This window comes from Macrotis lagotis, chromosome 6 (assembly GCF_037893015.1).
Source record: "Macrotis lagotis isolate mMagLag1 chromosome 6, bilby.v1.9.chrom.fasta, whole genome shotgun sequence".
NCBI classification, from domain to species: Eukaryota; Metazoa; Chordata; class Mammalia; order Peramelemorphia; family Peramelidae; genus Macrotis; species Macrotis lagotis.
Window position 1 is genome coordinate 11,584,521 of NC_133663.1, and position 21,592 is coordinate 11,606,112.

Here is a 21,592-nt window from a genome sequence, read left to right on the forward strand (position 1 = left end):
CCAACGCAGCATCTTTTTAGGGTTTTTTTTTTTTTTTTGCAAGGCAAATGCGGTTAAGTGGCTTGCCCAAGGCCACACAGCTAGGTAATTATTAAGTGTCTGAGACTGGATTTGAACTCAGGTACTCCTGACTCCGGGGCCGGTACTTTATCCACTACGCCACTTAGCTGCGCCTCCAACACAGCATCTTAAAAAGGCTTATAAGAAGTTAGGTCTTCTTTTCCCAAAGAGGAAAGAACCGTTTAGAAAATAAGTTCTGGTCATCTCTGCCAGATGTTAATGACGTTTGAGAACTAAACAGTGAGCTCTGGACACAAGTGATTCCTGAAAACCAACCTCAGAGCAGGACCCCTCCCTACCACAACTGCCTAATTAGGCTCTGGGCTATTCTAACCTGCCCACCCACTGCATCAGACTGGCCATAACTGGAGTTATAACTGGCCACCAGCCATCTCCATGAGTACCACAGACAGACCTAAGACATAAGCAGGGAGGGAGAAAAGCTGCAGGTAGGGCAAGAAACAGCAATGACCTACCTCCCTACATCTGCTGTCCCTGGGCAGGACCATTACGTTTGAGGACTGAGTCTGAGCTTGTAAGATATAAGAAATAACCATGTCGCTTTCCTCAAGCAAGAATGATGGTGGTGAACATCTAGCCCTTCTCTTCACCTGCACAGATGCCCCTTGCAGACCAATATGGCCTTCATCTCCAGGGAGACAAGGAATTAACTGCCCACTGATTTGGGTGGGCTGGCAGATCTTTTAACTGTACAATGGAAGATACAAGGATGACCTGCTGAGGGGGTAGTGCTCCACCCTCTTCCACATTAACCAAGATTACCTCAGTTGAATTTTGAGGCCACGTAAGAAGAGTGTAGCTTTAAGCATTTGGTAGCTGGCCAGTAGACACCAGAATCTATCAACTCTCATGTCAAGATGGGGAATTCACAGAGAAGTTAGAAGGGGTTAGTTGGATCAAAAATCAATCTATACTAAGTTTTCACTAAGTCAATTCAGTATTTTTTTTCATAACAAATGCTACACAAGCACCTCATGTTTTCTTAGGCGAAAACAGTCTTCATAGATGTCTCATTTTTCTATTCTTTAAACATTGTCAACTTCCAATGCACCATCTTGTAGAGGACAATTCAGGAATGAGGTGTGGTGATCATTCTTGGATAGAGGTAAAAAAGTTTGGCAACCTTGTGCTAGGCAGCACCTAGCCGGAAAAGAGTGTCTTCTTCCCCAGCAAAGTTTTCTTGCTATTACTTTGGTTTCCAGTGAAAAAGGGAGCTGGAGACACTAGTGTCACTCAAGGATTTGAAGAAATCATACCCCTAAGAAAACGGCACTGAAATCCGAACCACTGCGGATGGTGAGAGATGATCCAGTGGCATTGTCTATGAAGACAGAAGCATACTGGCCAGCCTATAAGGGAAGATGTGATAAGAAGGAGTGAGAAGACGAGCCAATGTATGAGCAACAAGAGCCAGGATGGTGAAAACAAATTAGATAAAAGGAGTAACCTACTGGGAGACACCCTTGACTCTACTCTCCATCATCCCATATCTGATCAAGTCTTGTCAGTGATGGCATGCCATGGCATCATATCCACAAGGATATCGAGGTAGTTCGTCACCTCCTGAGAGATCTCCTTGCCTTGCCTCTCCACTATCCAAACCATTCTCCTATCCCTTGCCAAAAGGGTTTTCCTAAAATTCAGATCTGGCCCATTCCTCCCCTTCTCAACAAATCCAAGTGGTTCCCTAGTGCCTATAGGATAAAATAGGGGTGTCACTGGTATGGAAAACCCTTTTTTATGCACCGCCCACTTCTAAAATGGCCTTTTCTTCCCACACAAAGCACTCTGAGTCTGGAATATCCTCCCTTCTTAACCTCCTCAGAATCCCTCATTTCCTTAATTAAAGCTTCATCTTAAGCATCTCTGACCAGAATTAGTTCCTGATTCCCATCTTCTCCCTCCCCAAATCTCTGGTATGTAGTTTTGTACACCGGTTTTCTCTCCCACTATTTCATTTCTGTCTTCTGTAGCCTCACACTCATCAGGCACTTAATAAATCCTTGTGGATTACTAGAACAGGCCCCAGTCTCTACCCTCCCAGTCTTCTGCTCAGCTACCAACATCATTTTCTTCAGGCACAAATCTCACTGGGTCACCCCAGTCTTCCCCAATTTGTTCATTGGCTCCCTGTTTAGTTAACCAACATTTTGAATCCTCGACAGTCTGGCTCCCGCTTACCCTTCCCTCTGTAATCTGTAACACTCCTGTTGCTGGATTCTAACCAAAACAGACCACCAGCTGTTGTCCTGATTTAATAGACTATCTCCTACCACCATGCATTTGTATCAACTGTCCCCTTCCCTGGAGCACCTTTTCTCTGAATTGGTCATCCACCTGTATATTTTATCTCACTGGATCCTCGAAACAGCCATGAAAGATTGGGGCTATTATCCCACTTTAGAAAGAAGGCAACTGAGGCTAATAGTCATATTTGCCCAGGATCACACAGCTGCTAAGGATCCAAGGCTCTGTTGAAACATAGATGGTAAATGCCATCCTCTCCTCATCTTGGGAGATAATCTGAAAAATACCCATGGCTTGCTGATTTGAAAAGTCAATAGGATGAGCCTTGAACAAGCTCCAACCATGTGCCTACTGTTATCCTTCATTATCCAGATGAAGGAATTGAGGTTCAGAACATTCCCTCTTGAGGGGGGCCCTCTGTTCCATCATCTGTAAAATGGAGCAGGTGGGGCAAGTGTTTGGACAAGATGGTCTCTTCCAGCTTTAACCCACTGATTTTGTCTGCAGGGATTGGGGTGGGGTGGCACTCATGGGAGCAGCTCATTTTTAGTGTCCCAGCCCCAAGGCCCATGTTATTTACCTGTAGATAGAGGATTCCATTCACTGAGATGGTGAAGAGCTCACTGCTGTTCTCCAGACCAGTGATGGCCTCCAGAGACCTGTGAGCCAACAACAAATAGAGGAGTCAGTGCCAAACCGGGAAGCAATGCTACAGAGAGAACATCTCTTTTGGGGGGAGAGGGCACCTTTCTCTCCAGAACCCTAACCCAGAGCCACAGCAGTCGGGACCCTGAAGGGGAGAACTGCAGGCTCTCATGATTTTTTCCATTTGACATCTCCCACCTCCATTTCTTTACACAAGCAGTACTAGCTCTGCCAGGCATGCCCTCCTCACTCCTCTGGTCGTTCTCCTAACTTGGGCTCTGGTTATGTCTCATGGTACCCCAAGACTTTTCTGACACTGAAGTTTGATGGTCTCTCTTGTAATTACGTTGTCTGTGTATAAATTTAATGAAAACTTTAGTGTCCCTCCAATGATCAGACTAGGGCTGTCCTTGGTGCTGAGTTCAAATGTAGATAGCATTTAATAGCCATGTAACCCTAATCAAATTAAAACCTCTCTGCATCAGTTTCCATGCTGGACTCAGTGGCCTTCTGAGGTCTCTGCTAGATCTGCAATGCTTCTGGGGCTGGGGCTGGTATTGAGAATGAGAGAACCAAGGCTCAGCACAAGAGCCTAGGCTATGTCAGAGGCTGGATGACAATCCCTTACCCTCCCCAAACCCCACTGCTCTTGCCAGTGTAGCCCTTGTCTCCACCCTGGGACCCCACACCTCCCAGCCCCTGGGGCTGAGCTAGCTGCCAACTGCCAGCTTATCTGATGGGGCCAGCTGGCTATGCCTTCATCTGCACACTCACACGTTACGCTGGCACAGAGACTGGATACAGATCAGCACCCGCAGGCGGTCCCGGGACCGAGGCTGCCCCTTCTTCTGATGATCCCCGCCATGTACTGCCAAGAGAAGGAAAAGGGTCACTGGAATGTCCCACCCACTCCCAGCCTGAGGAAGAGAGCTAGGGGAACATCTAGAGAAAACTGGCTTGTGCAAATGAGGAGGGGGTGAAGATGATACAGGGCAAGCCTTGGGAAGTGGAGCCGGGCAGCCCCCCTTCCCACCCACCCCCCAAAGCTGGCCAAATGGAGAGCTAGTAGTATCTTGTAGTAACATCCTTGAGAGCTGAGATTGGACCAAAGATGCCTTTATACATTACAGATGAACAAACTGATAAGTGACTTGCCCAGGGCCATCCAGCTAGTTAACATCAGCCAGTGCGCCATTGGAGAACCCTTCAGATATTAGTGGGCAACAATTGTTCGCCTTCTAGTTCTCCAAGTCCCCCCACCCCCAATTCCTTCAATCCATTCCCCTGACAGCAGGGATTCTTAGGGCATCCATGGACTGGGATGGAGGAAAATTACACCTTTATTTCAATATAATTGATTCCTTCATTTCTGTATAATTGATTCCCTTTGGAGTTCTGTATAGTTTATGAATATAAAACATTCTTCTGAGAAGAGGTTCATAGACTTCACCAGCCTGCCACAGGGGGCAGTAACACACAGACCAGCCAGGTGACTGTTCAAATCCCACCTTGGCCATGTCCTTCAGAAATGGGCACGGCCCCTAATGGGATCTGACCAGGACAGGGAACAGAGCACCTGTGTTCTCCTTGCAGAAGATAAGTTGCCTCCTCCATTTCTGAGACAGGGACTGCCTGGTGTGCCTCAGCTCAGATGGGCATGTGGTACAATGGGAAAATCACCAGATATGAGTCAATGGACCCAGACTTGGACCCTCACTCTGCTGCTCACTAGATGCATGACCAGGCTGTAGAGATTCTATTGGCCTCAGTTAACTCATGTGTAAAATGAAGGACTCCCATTCTTCTCCGAAGCTGTGGACCTGTGAATTCTGCCTCTGAACCTCACATGCCTCTGAGGGCCTAGAAGAAACTTCAGAATACAACCACTCCACCCCCCCCCCCCATCACTACAACCTCATTTTACAGAGAAGGAAACAGACCCACACTGAATGCTAAGTCTCTGAGGCAAGGCTGCCCCTCATTACTGGAATGGCATCCCTCCTCCCCTCTGCTCAGTAAAACCTTGCCCTTCCTTCAAGGTCCTGCTCAGGGTGAGAAGTCAAGTTGACCCCCCACCTATTGCCTAGCACTGGAGAGTCAAAGAAAGGCAAAAATAGTCCCTGCTCTCTGGGAGCTCACGGTCTAAAGGGGAAGGTGATGTGCAAACTAAGAGCACGCAAGTTTTCATTTCCAGGGGAAGGTGCTAACTTTAAGGGAATCAGGAATGTTGTAAATGATCCATTCGGGCCCCAGACTGAGGCTCCTTCCCTTCTTGGCCTAGTCCCACCCCTTGCCCTCTATCCCGAGTATGGATGAGCCCACTTTACATGTGTAACCTTCCAAAGAACCAAGACTAAATCAATTGTCTTGGTATCACCAGCACCTAGAGCAGCTCCTTGCACAGAGAACTAGGTTAAATGTTTGATTGAATTAATGAGAAAATAGAATGAATCCACTTTGGAGTTGGGTCCTTTTGAGGCCACCACCACTGCCACCGTTTTTACATAAAGGGAAACTGAAATCTTAAAAGGCCAAAGGACTTGCCTGGAGTCATGCAATGAAGTGGCTTCAAATCTAGATTTTCCTCTCTCCCCCCGTGCCACCCCCTGGCATCTTTTCAAGTCCAGGCTTGCCCCTTATCAATCCCAGTGCTCATTGTGCAGGGGAAGGGGGGGGGGGGAGGGAAGCAGATCTGGACTTACCAATGTACAGGGTAGCAGCAAAGCTGTAGAAGCCAGTGATGGGGGCTGTGTACTGGCCACTGGTGAGATTCAAGCCTAGACCTCGGTGAAATGACCCCTCTTTTCCAGGCTGAAAAAAACCAAAACCTGAATTGCTGTCTCTTAGTCTGAGCTTCTCCCAGTCTTTGGGAGTAGGAGAAATTGTTGTTTGGGAGCCAAAGGTGGCAGGAGGGGTGATGCATTACACACTGGAAGCCAGGTGCCCTTGAGGTGGTGGGCAGGTACTTTCCAGGCCCTGGCCTTTGTCATGCCTTGTCATGACACTTATTGTCTCTGCAGAGAAGTAGAGGCAAAGAGTGGGCTTCAAGCCAACAGAGACCTGGATTCAACACTTTGCAGCTGTGTGACTACAGGCTAATTTCTGCCCTCTCTGAGACTCCATTTCTTCATCTTACTGCTTGAGTTCCTTATTTTACTTTGTGAAAAGCAGATGAGCAAATGTCAACTCCTACAGTGCTTGAAATGTTGTGTGATATTATAGTCTTCACAAGATGATGCCCTGGACTGTGCACAGACTGGAAAGAGAGCCTCCCTGAACCCAGTGACCCAGCCAGTTGGGGTCCTCGGAACTCACCAGGTGATAGAGCTGCAGCTCCTGGAGGGATCGACGCTCAATGGACATATTCTTCCGGACACGGCAATGAAAAGCGGCCTCCACCCGGTGTGGTCTTTGGCTCTCTGCCAGAGACCCAGTGACCAGAGCCAGAACGTCCTCTTCTTCTGCCCCGGCCTCAGCTACCCTCTCTTCCTCCTCAGCCTCAGCTTCCCCACCCCCACAGTCCCCACAAGGCTTCAGGCCCATCTTTTCCCGATGCTTCACTGCCCCTGTCAAGAGAATGATCCAGACTCATTAAGTACCTACTTTGAGCAGCCCAGTGTGAACTAAAGGGCATGCAAGGACAGAGAGGAAGCAAGCCAACCACCACCTGGGGGCAGGGCTGGGGGAGAGGGGAGCCCTGAAACCCAACCCTTAGGACTGGGAAAAAACCATGCTGCCAAGGGAGGTTGGTGTTCTCAACAAGAAGCTTTAGAGCTGGGGATTTTCACCTGTTTTGTGTCCTGGCCCACAAGGCCCAAGGGCAGAAGGTCTGCCAGGCCTGCAGACCCCTTCTCAGCATTAACTTTTAAAATTCATAAGATAAAAGGTCCCAAAATACACAGGAAGTCATTCAACTTGAAACATGGTTCTCCAAAACCCTTTTCCAGATACTGCGTGAAGGAGTCCTACCCTAGATAGGTTTAAAGATGAAAAACCTCATTTTTTTCAATAAGTAAACTGAGGCCTAAGAAGGACACATATGTAGTAACTACTAGAGATGAGATCTGAACATGTCATCCTTCTTGAAGTTCCAATTCTCCATGTTCTCCTCTCTGTTTCTATCTCTCTCTCTCTCTCTGTCTCTGCCTCTCTCTCTCTCTCTCTCTCTCTCTCTCTCTCTCTCTCTCTCTCTCTCCCTCCCTCCCTCCCCCTCTCTTTCTCTCTCCTCAATTATTAGAAGCTTCAGCTAAGGGACCAAAATAGACTCAAAGGGGTCAGTTAGTAAGGCACAGGAACAAGAGCCTGATCTGGAATTCTCTCTGCCCGTCAGCAGGCATTTATTAAGTACCTACTGTATGTGGGCATTGTAAGCCCTGAAAATACCAAAGGGGGGGGGCAAAAACAGTCCCTGCCCTCAAGGAGCTTACAGTCTAATGGCCAAGGGCCTAAAGAGCTTTTAAGATGCCCTACCTCGAATCTGAATACAGAAAAACTCAGACTGAACTGGGGTGTATCAGAAGATTTATCAGAAGAGCTCTTCGTTCATTCTCCAAACATGTTTGAGTTAGCTACCATGGACCAGGTTGGGGATGCCCTTGGTCTCAGTGAGCTTCTTTAATCCTGGGTTATAACCTGCTGAATACCAGATGGTACCAACATTTACTGAGAGCACTTACTGTATACAAGGTCCTCTGCTAGCTATGAGATTAAAGAGATGAATGAGATTGTCCCTGCTAGGATGAAAGCAAGAAGCAACTTCAAAGGCCAGTTTACAGATGAGGAGACTGAGGCTGCAAGAGGTCACAGGTAAATGAGTATCTGGGGCAGAATTTGAACTTGGGATTTCCTGATTCCAAGTCTAATGCTCTATCCACTGGACTATCCAGCTACCTTTAATAAGAGTGGAAGAGTGGGTTGGGGCCAAGTCATGAAAGACCTTTGAACACTATTCTGTGGACAGTGAGGGGGGAGGCATGATATTATCCTGATAAATGACATCTTTGCACATTTGGAGCATCCCTGGGTTTATCACTGTCATGGACCTTGCTCATCTGTGATTTAGTGGGGTGGAAGTGTCCCCTGTGTGACCTTGGCCAAGTCACTCAGCCTCCCTGAGCCTCAGCTTCTTCCATAAGAAGAGTATATTAAGCTAGATGGCATAGGTCTCATCCAGCTCCAGATCTGGGACTCTGGGATCTCAGGACTCTCCTCTCGGCAGGCACTTGGAGGCGCCTCTGCCCTTGGCAGTCCCTGCCAGGGTTTGTCCTCTGATGACCTGGCCTCAAGGATCCAAGGTCTCCCCCCACATCAAGCCACTCACCCCTCCATCAAGAATGAAATTATTTTCTTTCATGACAGACTTCCAAAGGGACTCACAAGTCCCTTTTGATCAAATATGCTAATCCCCTTCAAATTAGGTATCAAAATGGAGAAACCGAGGCAAAATATGATTAGGTCTAAGGAGTCCTCACTCACCAGTGGGAACAGAACCTGAGATCCCTCTCATTCCATGCTAAGCATAAAGCCTCCTTCATAAAGAAGCAGAAAAACCTAACAAGTCCCAATTTAACTGTGAGCAGGCACACACAGTAATACAAACCGTCTCTTCTACTTCCCCCACATGCATCTGACATGGGCATGGACACAAACATGGAGGCAGACCCAGGCACCCCCAAGGGGACTCTGGAACCTTCCACACACTGCCAGAAGAGAAGAGGAAATCACTAGAGGAGCATTCATTTTGTAGCAGTGACAGGCAGGAAATGAAACTGAGATGTCCTTGCTCTTGGTTAGGAAGCGTGACTTGAGATGCCAAGACAGAAAGCAGGAAATCATTTTAGCTCGTCCTAGCCGAGTGGCGTTAATTATAGACCGTCAGTCCAAACAAGCTATTTCCTCGGGCGTTATTTTTACTGAGTTATTTTTGTCTGTGACATGATAGACTGAGTCTAAATTTGACTCTCTCCCTTTCTCCTCCCATTTCTCTGTCTCTCTGTCTCTGTCTCTCTGTTTCTCTGTCTCCCTGTCTGTCTGTCTGTCTGTCTCTGTCTCTGTCTCTGTCTCTGTCTCTGTCTCTCTCTCTCTCTCTCTCTATATATATATATATATATATATATATATATATGTCTCCTTTGTCATTTTATCTCTGTATCTTTCTTTCTCTCTTACACACACACACACACACACACACACACACACACACACACACACACACATCCAACAACTATCAACGCATAGATGACCTAAAAACTCTTCCAACTCTGAAACCTTTGAACTTTATGACCAACTCCTATGTCCAAAGCAGCCATCACATACTACTGACAAATATTCCCAATCTGGGAAGAAGCTCAGAAGCCATGCAGTCCAGCAACCCTTCCCAAACAAGAATGCCCTCTACTCTAAAACATCTTCAATCAGTAATCATCCAGTCTTGGTCTGGTGATGGGTCCAGCCAACACCTCTGATGGATGCTCATTCCATTGGTGGGGGTGGGAACTCTCATCAGTAGAAAATTTATTATTTTTCTGAACTTCTGCTCTAAATCTGCCTCTTTATGATTCAGCCACTGCTCCAGGTTTTCCCCTTCAGGCCCAAATGGAACCACCAGAAGCTTCTTCCACATAATATCCTTCAAATACTTGAAGACCACTATCATGTAGTTCCTCATCCAGTTTTCTCTGTTCTTGGTTCCTTCCACTCACCCTCATTGAGTCACAACCCAACTCCTCCACATCCCTCCTAATCTCAAAGTGATCCTGCATTAGTCCAGATGAATACTGCGTATTTACAAACACTGGAACAGCTAATAGGTTATGTGTTTCCCTTTTGCAGTTCCTCATTACTTCAAGGATTATAACCCAATCAGACATGACCAAACTTTCCCTCAGTCATCCTTATTCTTTGGAATCCCAGCTAAATGAGTGGAAAGGCCAATAGTGATGGGCAACAGTGAAAAGACTAAGTTGTTTGTGGTGAACACTGGCTTCTAAGGAAAGGCTGCGTGGGGGAGACGGCATCTGAGAGTTTGGATACCAGCCATTGGGACCCAAGACTGTGAGGTCTTAGCAAACCCTGAACTCATCTGTCATGGTACAGAGGAGAGCCCTATCACACTCACTCACTGATTCATTCATTTATTCATTCAGTCAACAAACACTTGTGAAGATCCATTGATAGACCGGACTGTGACATAAGACAATAAAAGGAACAGTCCCAGGCCAAAGCAGCTTCACTCAAAGTGTGTCCAAACAAGGCAATTCAGAGTAGGTACAAAGTGGTGGCCACTTGGGTATCTGAAGAGATTCCCTGTGGAAGGCCACCCTTGCAGCACTACAGGGATTCTACAAGGTGGAGATGAGGTAGGAGGGTTTGTCAGACAGGAGACACAGCCTGGGCAAAGTCACAGAGGCAGGAGATGGGCTGTTATGTGTGGACAACAGCAGGCAAGGCCTGGGTGGCTGGATTGGAGACTGCCTGAAGGAGGGTAACATGTAATGAGACTAAAGCTTGACTAGAGATGGAAGGGAAAGGGTTTTAAATGGCAAAGAATTGTGCATTTTATCTAAGGCAACAGGGACCCTTGCAGATTCTTGGGCACCACACCAATGACATCAGACTCTGAAAGTGCTGAAGTCAGTTCACTGAGAGCTGCCCTGGTCACACCCCATCTCACAGGGGTCACAGACTCAACCGAAGTCCTAAAGCAGTAGCCTTGATGGGGATGAAGGAGCTACCACACAGCTCTAAGACACCTGGGAGTAGACATGGGCAATGGGAGTGGGGCTCCCATTCCAGGACCAGAGTTTCCCTAAAAATGGTCATCCAATTTCTGCTTGAAGTCCTCCAAAGGCAACCCATACTTGCAGTCTTTCTGTGATGTCCACCCCATCACTCCAAGTTTCCTTCCCTAGGACCAAGCAGAATTAAACTAATTCCCTTCCATAAGAGTAGCCCAGCCAACCCTTGAAGACAAACTTTTCCTGTCTCTCCCATAAAGATTACCCATACCCCTCATGTTGTAAGATGGAGCCAGCTTCCTATATGTTCTATACATACAACCATCCCTTGAAGATGCATCCTGGAAGACAAAGACATACCAAGGCCTAGACGATAGGCTCTAGCTGTTGGATGGGGTAGGAGAAATGATTATTTTCAATATCTGGACCAAGGCAGGAGCCTGGATCAAAAGCATGATCAGAAACATTTAAATTGAACTCATCTTAGCTCTGCCCCACCTCCTCTCCCAAACTCCCCCTTTTCCTCTTTGGCAAAAGTTGTGGGATTCACATGGGAGAAGGTTTTCCCAGAGTCGCTTATCTTAAGGAACGCCTCTGTTTGCAACTCTCAAGGTTTTTGAATCTCAAGCTGCAACAGCTAATCCAGAAAACTTTCTCTTTGTAACTCTCCCTGGTCCAATCTGCAGCTGAGTTGGGCCAATTGATGCAAGTGTTCCATGGGAGCCAACTCTTCACCAGGTGGGAGTGGGTGAGGGAGAAGGGCAAGGACAGAAAGGCTAGGGAGGAGGCTGAGAAGGAAACAGCAAGGGGTGGGAAAGAAGGGTGGGGGGAGGAGGATGTAAGAATGATCTGTTCTGGCTAGCTGGCCAAGGGGGCCAAAGAGAGAAAGACTGGCAAGGCTGCGTTATTTGTCAGGAGGAAATAACATTTGCCTTGCTCTGTCAATGTGCAGAAAGTTCATAGGCTTTAAAGTTGGAAGAGATCGGCTCAGATAATTCATCTAAACGTATACCTTTACAGCGGAAGAAACCAAAGACCAGAAACACAGGTGGTGTCAGAGGATCAGCTTTTTAGAACTAAAATAGTCACTGGGGTCCTCTGGTCCAACCCCTTCCATTCAACAGATCAGGAAACTGAGGCTGGTTTGTCTGGGGTCACAAAAGTAGAAAGTGGTCACACAGAACTAGAACCCAGATCTTTGCCTTCACAAAAGCTTTGTCCTAGTGCGTGGCGTGCTTGGCCTTGGAGTCAGGAGGATCAAAGTCCAAATTCTATCCCTGTCTTCCCTCCTGCGGCTACCTCAGATTGCAAGCTTCTCAGGGTCAGGAGCTCTGCCTTTTATGGTATCCTCAGCACCTTGGACAGTGCCTGGTCCTTCAAGGGCCCTTAAGGGACGTTTATTGACTGACTGTTAACAGAGCCACACAAGATCTCCGTGCTTCCAGAGGACCTGGGTTCTAATCTTGCTTCTGCCATTTACTAACTGGGTGACCTTAAGCAAGTCTCTTGACCTCTACAAAATGAAAATTTTGGACCAGATTGTCTCTAAACCTTGAATCTATGACTATATACTCATAGGGTTGAAGCTAGAAGGGATCTTAAAGTCATGTAATTCTGCCCCTCATTTTACAGTTGAGGAAACTGAGGGCCAGTGTGGTGAAGTGCTGTCCTTAAAGTCCTGAAGGTAGTCAAATGGCAGAACTGGACTGCTGGTTCACAATTTCTCTCTTTGGCACCTTCAGGAAGTCACATACACACACACACACACACAGAGTTTGATCCTCATACCTTTCAGCAGCAGCTGGAATTCCTTCAATAAATCCTCTGGTAGGATGAACGCCCCTGGGGGTCCCTGAGGGCCAGGGGGGCCAGGAGGCCCTGGGAGCCCAAGCTGAAAGACAAAAGATAGGAAGAAACATCAAGGACGGGCCACCGAGACAAGGGTTTTCATAAAATTCTGCTGCTGGACTCGTTCTATTTCGATCCAACAAATCCTTAGGAAATCTCTGCCATGTCCCAGGTCCCTAGCTACCGATTGCAGGGCAATGGCCAGCGTGTGCTGCCAGAAGGACTTTCCTCAACACAGTTACAGCCTTGAATGTGTAGAGTCCACTCTGTGCTCAGAGATGGGGCCATGAGGACAAACGGAGCAGCCTCTGCCCTCATTGCAGCTAAGGCTTAGTTTCCCTTCAGCCCTTCCCAGGATGCTTCATGGTCACTGGCTACAAAGAGCAGGACATGTCTGACCTTTGGGGGGAAAGGGAAACGTGGTCATTGGATACAGAGCCCAGCCCCAAGAGAACCCACTCCCCTTTCCCACCCCCAGGCTTCTCAGTGATGACGTAAAAATGGGCTCAGTCTAAAATATGGGAGGAAGGAGTAGAGTAGAGGGGCACCCAGCACCATGGGGCAGTCTAGTCCCTTAGGGAGCATCCCAAGGAGGCAGATCTCAGACACCTGGTCAGGCAAGGTGATGGCAGGGCCAGGTCCCCCAACAATTTCTACAAAAGCTAAAATATAGGAGTGACAATTTTGAAAGGAAAGATTTCATAATGATAAGGTTCAAGGGCTCAAGCAAACTGGAAAAACCAATTGGATCTTTTTATATTTATGTTTCCCATTCAGACAAATCTCTCCCTCTGGCTGTTTGGAAATCAATGTTATGGTTCATCAAAGAACCTTGGAATTGAAAAGGACATCTGGGATTGTTTTACCTAACCCCTTGCCTATGCCACAAACCTACCCCCTTACAATGTCTCCAACATGTGGTCAGCCAGTGTCCACTTGAATCCCTCCAGTGATGGGGAGCTCACAGACTTACAGGACTACATTCAACCCATTGTTGAGAGGTTTTATTATTCTCTTCAGGTTTTTGCAAGGCAATGGGGTTAAGTGGCTTGTCCAAGGCCACACAGCTAGGTCATTAGGAAGTGTCTGAGGTCAGAGTTGAACTCAGGGCCTCCTGACTCCAGGGCCAGTGCTCTATCCACTGAACCACCTAGATGCCCTGTCTGCTATTATTCTAACAGTGGGCATCTCTCTGGAACTGAGGCTCTTCACCTTATTTGAGTTCTGGTCTCCTTGGGCAGATTGGGGGAGCCTGGGGAGAACCCTTCTCTGGATCGGGTTTCTTGTCTACGACCATAACTGAATGAAAGGCTGAGTTTCAGTTAGAAATCAGTGAAGATAAAGATGTAGGTGTCTATCCCCCATCCACGTACCCCATGAAATCTATCCTGAGTTCCAGGTGAGAACCCTGACCTTCTGAAGGGGAGGGGATGGTTGTTACCCCCGTTTTACAGATGGGGCTCATTCAGACAGTGCAGTGCCAATAAACCAAAGGATGCCCACAGCTGGTCAGCCAGGAAACAGGCCTTTAGAGTGTTAGCTGCTCACCTGTGAGGGCAGTCCCAGCACTTAGTCCAGTGGCTGGTCCATAGTATATGCTTAATGAATACTTGTGGACTTATTGATGGCCAAGAGACATTCGGGGGAAGCTGGGCAGCTCAGTGAATAGAGCATCGACCCTGGAGTCAAATCTGACCTTAGACACTTAATAATTGCCTAGCTGTATGACCTTGGGCAAGTCACTTAAGCCTACTGCCTCACAGAGAGAGAGAGAGAGAGAGAGATACTGAGAGACAGAGAGACAGAGAGAGAGAGAGAGAGATAGACAGAGAGAGACAGAGACAGAGAGAGAGACAGAGAGACAGAGAGACAGAGAGACAGAAAGAGACAGAGAGACAGAGATTCAGTGAATCAGTGAATGTCACAAAAAGTGGCCGAGTTAGTATTCAATCACCAGAGACCAAAACCAGCTGAAGCCCCCAGACCTGGAAGCTCAGGTCTCTCCATGCTCACCTTGTATTTTTTAGATTTCCCAGTGTTCCTTCTTTTGCCATTGACTCCTTTGTTGGACTGTCTGACAAAGAGCATCCAGGCGTCCCTGGGGTCGATGCTTCGGGGCTTCTCAGTGGCAGGGGCTTCCTGTGACAGAATCCAAGAACTAGAATCAACCAAAGAGGTGACTTCACATTAAAAAGCAGAAAACAGACAACAGAATTGTCTGGGCACCAGGAGGGCAGAAATGGAAGAAAAACTAGACTGTTCACTTTTTTGTTATTATGGAGCCATTGGGGTTAAGTGACTTGCTCAGGGTCACACAGTTAGTAAGTAGCAAATGCTTGAGGTCAAATTTGAACTCAGGTCCTAATCATTATCTAAATATATATTATAAAAAATTTACAAAAATAGAAATTAAAAACAAGGATCAGATAAAGGAATAGGGAGCTACTAAAACTGATTCAGCAGGAGAGTGGTAAGGCCTGCTCTCTAGGAAGATCCCTTTGGGAAGAGACAGGAAGCAGGAAACCCAATTGGGAAGTTATTGCAAAAGCGTGGAGGTGAACCCTGGACTAGAACTGTGAATGGAGAAAACTGTGAAGATAAGAGACATCCTGGAGGTAAGCAGAACAAGATTTGGGGATTAAGTGACTTCATGGGGTGAGGAAAGGGAGAGTCGAGGCTGACTTGAATATTGAGAGCATGGATGAGTGGAAGGGTAGAAGATGTGAGGCCTTGATAGGAAACAGAGAAGTTCAGGGGAGGGTGTGTGTGTGTGTGTGTGTGTGTGTGTGTTGGGGATGGGGATGAGATAACGAGATGAGACACAGATCAAGCGCATCCCTGCCTGCCCATCTTGGAATGACTCATTCCATCTCCACACTGAACTGTGGGTGGGCAGGAATGGCACCCAGCCTTCTTGGGGTGGTCAGTTAGGCAATAAGGAATTGCAAAGGGAGAAATTTCCCTCATGATACAGATGGCATTCTGGGGGGAAGAATAGTCAGCCTCCCCATATCTGCCACCATCGCTATTGCCTTCTCATCCCTCTTCTTTCCCATCTTCCCTTGTCAACATGTTGATAGCCGACCAGCTGCGGGGAGCGCTGCCCACGAGCTTGCCCCTTCTCTCACCAGGAAGGAGATGGCCATGTCACTTCCCTGCCATCCTGTGCCACTGATCCTGCCCCCACTCTTAGAGCTCCCCTTTATTAACATCTTCCTCAATTCGAATCGACTCTCTTTGAGGACTTTCTGGCTTGCTTTTGTTCATAGCTCCAGAACTTGACACAGTTCATAAATGCTTTATCTATCCATCCATCCTCCATCCATCCTCCATCCATCTAGCTAGCTATCCAGCCATACACTCACTCACCCACCCACATATCTATCTACCTACCTGCTTGTCTGTCTGTCTGTCTATCTATTCATCTATCAGCCTACCTACCCATCCATCTGACCATCCATCCTTCCATCCATCCATCCAACCACCAACCCACCCATCCATCTACCCACCTGCCCACCTACTTGGCTATCTTTCTATCAGTCTAACAATTGATCTATCTAATAAACACTATATAACTATGAAAATATTAATAATTATTTGTATTGATAAACCTTCAAGCACTTGAAAGATCTTCTAATTGCACTAAGACTTTTTGGGACATCCTACATAGCTTATCTATGATGAGGCAGCAGCCAGGTGGCTCAGTGGTTAGTTCTGGGCCTGGAATCAGGAAGTCCTGCATTCATATATGGCCTCAGATACTCACTAGTTGTGTGACCCTGGGCAAGTTACTTATCCTCTGACTACCTTAACCCACTGGAGAAGGAAATGGCAAAGCCCTCCACTGAGAAAGCCCCATGGGTACAGAAGAGTCAGATGTGATTGAATGAACAGCAAAATGATGAGGGAGAGGTGAAAGTTGGGGGGGGTGTATCCCACCCAAGTCTAGGCCATCCAGACATCAGCAACAGCCAACGGGCCGGCTCAGTGGGGGTGTTTCTGGCATGAGGGGGAGAGGGGTACTATTACAGAGATGACTCGGCCCCTTCCTTCTCTGAAAAGGACCAAACGAGACAGTTTGCAAGGAAGATCCAGGGGGTGGGGGTGAAGCAGTCCTGCCTAAAATAGGGAATTCTGCATGAATGCCCAAGGATTTCTGATGCCATCAATGTGGAGGAGCGCCTTCCACCCACCCAGATCTCAGCTCCCCTCAGCACTCCAGTGCGCCAAGCCGACAGAGCTTCTGGGGGCACTTTGGAGTGCAATGACAGGCCCAGGGTCGCCACGTCAGAGATGATGTGATGTAGGGAGATGTAAACCAAGGCCTTCCTACCTCCAAGTCCAGAACTCCACCACTAGGAGACCCCCGTCTCTACTCCTTAGAATGCTATGATTGTCATCCTTCCCAAGTACCGTGGGCTTTGCATCGTACAAAGAGGCTCCCTCTTGGAGCTGTGTTTCCTCCCCTCCTCCCCAACTCCCACCCCAGAGTGATGGAAAGTATACAGTCTTTCAGTCAGAGGTACCAGGTTCTAATCCTGCCCCTGTCTTTACCACGTGTGCCCTGGATGAGTGAAGTGACTTCCCCTCAGTCTCCTCTATCATCCCCTGTGGGGAGGGAGGTGAAGACCGTAGCCTCAGAGAGATCCCATAGAACTCCCCAACCCTCCATCTGACTGGCTCTGACGCAGGGCTCTAGACCTGGAGAAGGGTTCAGGGATGTTCTGGATGCCAGAAGGCTCCCTGTTCAGGAGAGGCAGCTCTGGAAGGTCACCTGGGCCATCTGAACAAGACACTCGATCTCTGCCTCAGTTTCCCTGCCTGTAAATGGAGGTTCCTAAAGCTTAGACTGACCACCTTGCTGAAGGAAAGGCCCTTTGCCACCTTGAATAGCCCCGGAGACATGCAGGGGTTCATGTAAAAGCCAGGTGGAGGTGAGAGGAGGCCTGAGTATGTTTTCCCCTGACCCAGTTTACTGACCTTGCTAAGGTCTGATGCCAGTAGTAGATGCTTAATGAAAGTCTCGGCCCATCTTTTAAAAGAATAATAATAATCTTAGCAATCATTTAAAGTCTGAAAATTGCTTCACGACTTGCCTCAGCTGATCCTCACACCATCCAGGGGAGGGAAGTGGATCCCATTCATCCCATTTTACAGATGAGGAAACTGAGACTCAGAAAAGGTTGTGGGACCATGGCTAGAACTAGAAGGTCAATTGGTCCCAATTCTGAAATACTTCCTATGTGCTCAGCACTGTGTTCAGTACTGAGACTAGCAGAAGACTGGAAGCTCTTTGCCCTCAAGGAGCTTACAATCTAATGGGGAGACGGCAAGCGAACACATAGAGAGGAGCAAGTCCTAGACGGGATAAAAGGAAATGATGAGCAGAGGGGAGGCACTGGAATGAAGAGGGACAGGAAAGAATTGGGACTTCAAGAGAGTCAAGGTCAATAGTCATCGTAGGGTGGGGGTGGGGTGGAGGGTGAGGATGGGGGTGAGGGGAACAGCCAGGGAAAATGCCCAGAACCAAGAGATGGAGGGTCTTGTTCATGGAACAGACGGGAGAGGTAAGTAGGGATCAGGGGACTAGAAAGATGGGGGCCCTTGGAAGTAATAGGGAAGGGAGGAGGATAGAGGGGACTTTGAAGACCATCTAGTCCAACCCCTCACTTCTCAGGCAGGGACCTCGGAGGTCAGCAAGTCTCTTTTTAATTGTGTTTACTTTCAGATTCTAAAATTCTTGTCCATGAGATGCTAGTTAGAAGCCCAAAGCTGTGAGTCTCACCTTCTCATCGGGGGGCTACTGGAGGACTGCCCCGTGCAGCCGCTGAGCTTGGCTCCCTTATCTAGAGCCCTAAGAAGCATGTTCTTCCCAGACAAACGAGAAGGGAGAGGGCAAGGACTACTGGGCACATCCAGAAGCCCAATCCATTCTCTGCCAGCCTGCAGACCCTCTTCCTTCTTCCCTGGATTCCCATCCTGGCAGTCTCCATAGGACCCAAGAGTAGAGACGCCCTTATTGTTCCTAGATCCGCTGAGATCAAAGGGAAAGCCAGGGCCCCTGAACACTGAACTTGCCCAATATGCTCACATTTCTAGGGAACTGCCTCCGTGTTCATGCCCTATTTCTCCCCTAGCCTCCTTTTCTGCAGAGTAAGATTCCCCTATTTCTGAAAAACTTCCCCAAAGGTACCCTGGGATGACAGGGAAGAGGAAGTGTGGCACAATGAATGGGGTCCTGGACTTGGAGTCAGCAAGACCTGAATTCAAATCTCGCTTCCCAGCTCTGTGATCCTGGACAAGTCCCTTACTCTTTCTGTGCCTCAGTGTCCTGATCTGTAAACAGAGGATGTGAGCTCATTGATTAGGGGGATTTAAAGCTGGAAGTCCAGAACCCAATAGTCCCAGAGGACAGTGGCTTGCCCCAAGTCACACAGGGACTAGGAAGCATGGGCAGGACTTGAATCCAGATCCTCTGATGGCTGATCTTGCACTTTGCACTACCCCACATTGCCTCCCCCGGGTTCCTAACCACTTTTACCTCATTATTACAATGTCTTCACCAGGCATCACCCCAGTTCCCCAGTTGTGCATCAGGAGGGAGACATCTCAGAGGGATCACAAGCCGCTGTCTCCTTCCCCTGGCTGACTGATGGGGAGGGGGGACCCCAAATGATCTTACCAGGTCATTGGAGGCTGGCAGAGGGCCGCTGCTCACCGCTTGCTCCGTGGGAAAGTCATTCCACTGAGATTGCTTCTCCGGATCCCGTCTACTTCCGTGTCTCTCAGACTCAACTGAGCCAACACAGGAGCCAGCTGCCAGCAGCCCCAGAAAGAGAAACAGGAGCCAGCAGCTGGGAAGGACAGCTGTGGCCATCCCCGAGCCCAGGGCCCTCCAGTAGGGGCCCCTGCACCTCCTCTCCAAGCACCCCGAGTCTCCACGGAGGACAAAGCATGGACCTAGGAAAAAGCCAAGAGGTTGCCCTGAGAAACAAGGGAAGGCATCAGTGACTGGAGACCGCTGCCAAGAGGGCTGGAGGGCTGCAGGGCGGACAACCTCCCCCAAGCCCAGCCTGATCCTCTGTCATCTCTGCCCCCCCCCCAGAGGGAGAGCCAATTCTTACCCAGGAAAGAAGAATCCATCAGGCACCTGGTCATTGGCTCCAGCTTGGGATGATTGCGGAGAGACCCCCATCCCCTCAGGAACAGATGGCAGGGACTCTCTGACCACTGGTGGTGCCCACCAGAGACCCCCATCTTGGGGAGGGGCAGGAGGACCTGACCAAAGCTGGCCTGCTCCAAGGTGGAAGGAGGGGCTGTCTCCAAGTGGGGGTTGGGAGCGAAGGGGGGCTGGATAAGAAGGATTCCCCCTTTCTGTCCTCTCCCCTCTTTCAGTGGCAGGGAAGGTTGGCTGAGGGTTAGGGCATCTGCAGAAGCCTAGGGTCTGCGCCTTCCCCAGGGGGTCCCTGCTGAGCTGCCTCTCTCCATCCTGTCGGCACCCGGAGGAAGTGGGGGGTCCCCCAGCCAAACGAGCTGCTGCTCCTTTCCTCACTCCATCTCCCCCCTCCCCCAGTCTCTGGGTGTCTCTCTCTGGCTCCCTCCTTCTCTAAGCTCCAAAGGCCACCGGGCTCCAACTTCAGCCAATTCTCTATCTCTGAAGTTGGGCTCTTATCTCCTTTTAATAAGCTTGAATTCCCCGCCTTGGTGCCACCCTCCTCCCTGGGGGAGCCACAGAGCCCCCTTCTGGAGCTGCAAGCTAGCTGCAGGAGATGGAGGACGGGAGGGGGCAGGTTGGCATGGAGGAGGGTGGTGAGGGGGGCACCAAGGCTGGTTGGTTCCATGCCCAAGCCTTGCGCCAGCCCAAAATCTGGCTGCTTAGATTTCGAGGGGCTTGAGGCCCCTGCCCACATAAGACCCATGAAAGGGAAGAGAGCCAGTGGCTGCTTGGGCATCTGCAGTGCCAGGCTGTGGCTGAAGAAACAAAGCCTGGCATGGGTGAGTGGGAGAGCAAGCAGCCCGGGAGCCAGCTGGGCCAACCTTTTCCCTTTACAAAAGGAAGCAGTGTCCAGCAGCAGTAGGACCTGAATGCGGGGCCTCTGACCTCACACCTAGTTCCTATGTACCAACCAAGAGCCAGCCCTTCTTGTGGTGGAGGCACAGGAAGTGACTTACCCAAGGTCACACATGCTTTAGGGAGAAGCTGAAGCTAAAGCCAGGTACCCAGGGCTCTGTGCACCCCCCAATCCTAGCTTCCTGCCCAAGCCCTGGGGCAGACTCTTTAGGGGATCAGAACCATTCAGGGGCATTCTGATTTGTTCAGGAAGTCTTCCTCTGAAAAAGCAGGGACCCCCCTCGCAGGAAGGCACAGCCCCTGTGTCTTCACACAGCTTTGTTTGTTAAGGGCTGGGCTCCAAGGGCTGTGGGGAGAGGTCAAGGGATCTCAAGGTGAAGCCAGTGAAACCTGCACTTATTAAGTCCCTGCTGAATGCAGGGCTCTGTCAGACACCAAAGTAGTCACAACAGTTAGATAACAGCATCGATGGCCTTGATTTCATTTGGTTCTAGACGCATCTAAATACCTTCAACAGGCCCAGAGCTGTGGGCAGGTGGGACAATGAGGCCGGAGGTGCCTGCCCTCAAGGAGCCTTCTTTCCACAGGTGGTTGAACCCTATGCAAGAGCAAATAAATAGAGTGAAAGAGAAAAGAGAGTCTGAGACAGAGACAGAGACAGAGACAGAGACAGAGACAGAGACAGAGACAGAGACAGGGACAGAGACAGAGAGAGAGAGAGAGAGAGAGAGAGAGACTAAGATACACAGAGAGACAGAGACTAAGATACACAGAGAGAGAGAGACAAAGTCAGAAAGACAGACATAGAGACAGAAAGAGAGACAGAGAGAGAAGAAGAGAGACAGAGACAGAGAGCTCACGCTACCCCCTGGGGAGGGGAATGGGGGCAGGATCAGGAGGAGAGCCCCTGGGGAGTGGGATTCGGGAGAAAGCTAGAGATTCAAGGAGTCTAAAGGGGAGAGAG

The 21,592-nt window shown here is 48.9% G+C and overlaps 1 protein-coding gene across 1 annotated transcript; it reads right to left on the bottom strand.

Moving 5' to 3' along the window:
• Positions 1 to 999: 999 nt before the first annotated feature.
• Positions 1,000 to 20,223, bottom strand: ERFE (erythroferrone). Its single transcript, XM_074190743.1, has 9 exons — positions 19,682 to 20,223; positions 19,240 to 19,517; positions 14,571 to 14,696; positions 12,498 to 12,600; positions 6,289 to 6,539; positions 5,676 to 5,784; positions 3,748 to 3,841; positions 2,909 to 2,987; positions 1,000 to 1,430 (listed from the first exon to the last, which is right to left on the bottom strand). The coding sequence occupies exons 1-9, from the start codon at positions 19,812 to 19,814 to the stop codon at positions 1,332 to 1,334; spliced, it is 1,272 nt and encodes a 423-aa protein (XP_074046844.1). The 5' UTR covers positions 19,815 to 20,223; the 3' UTR covers positions 1,000 to 1,331.
• Positions 20,224 to 21,592: the final 1,369 nt, after the last annotated feature.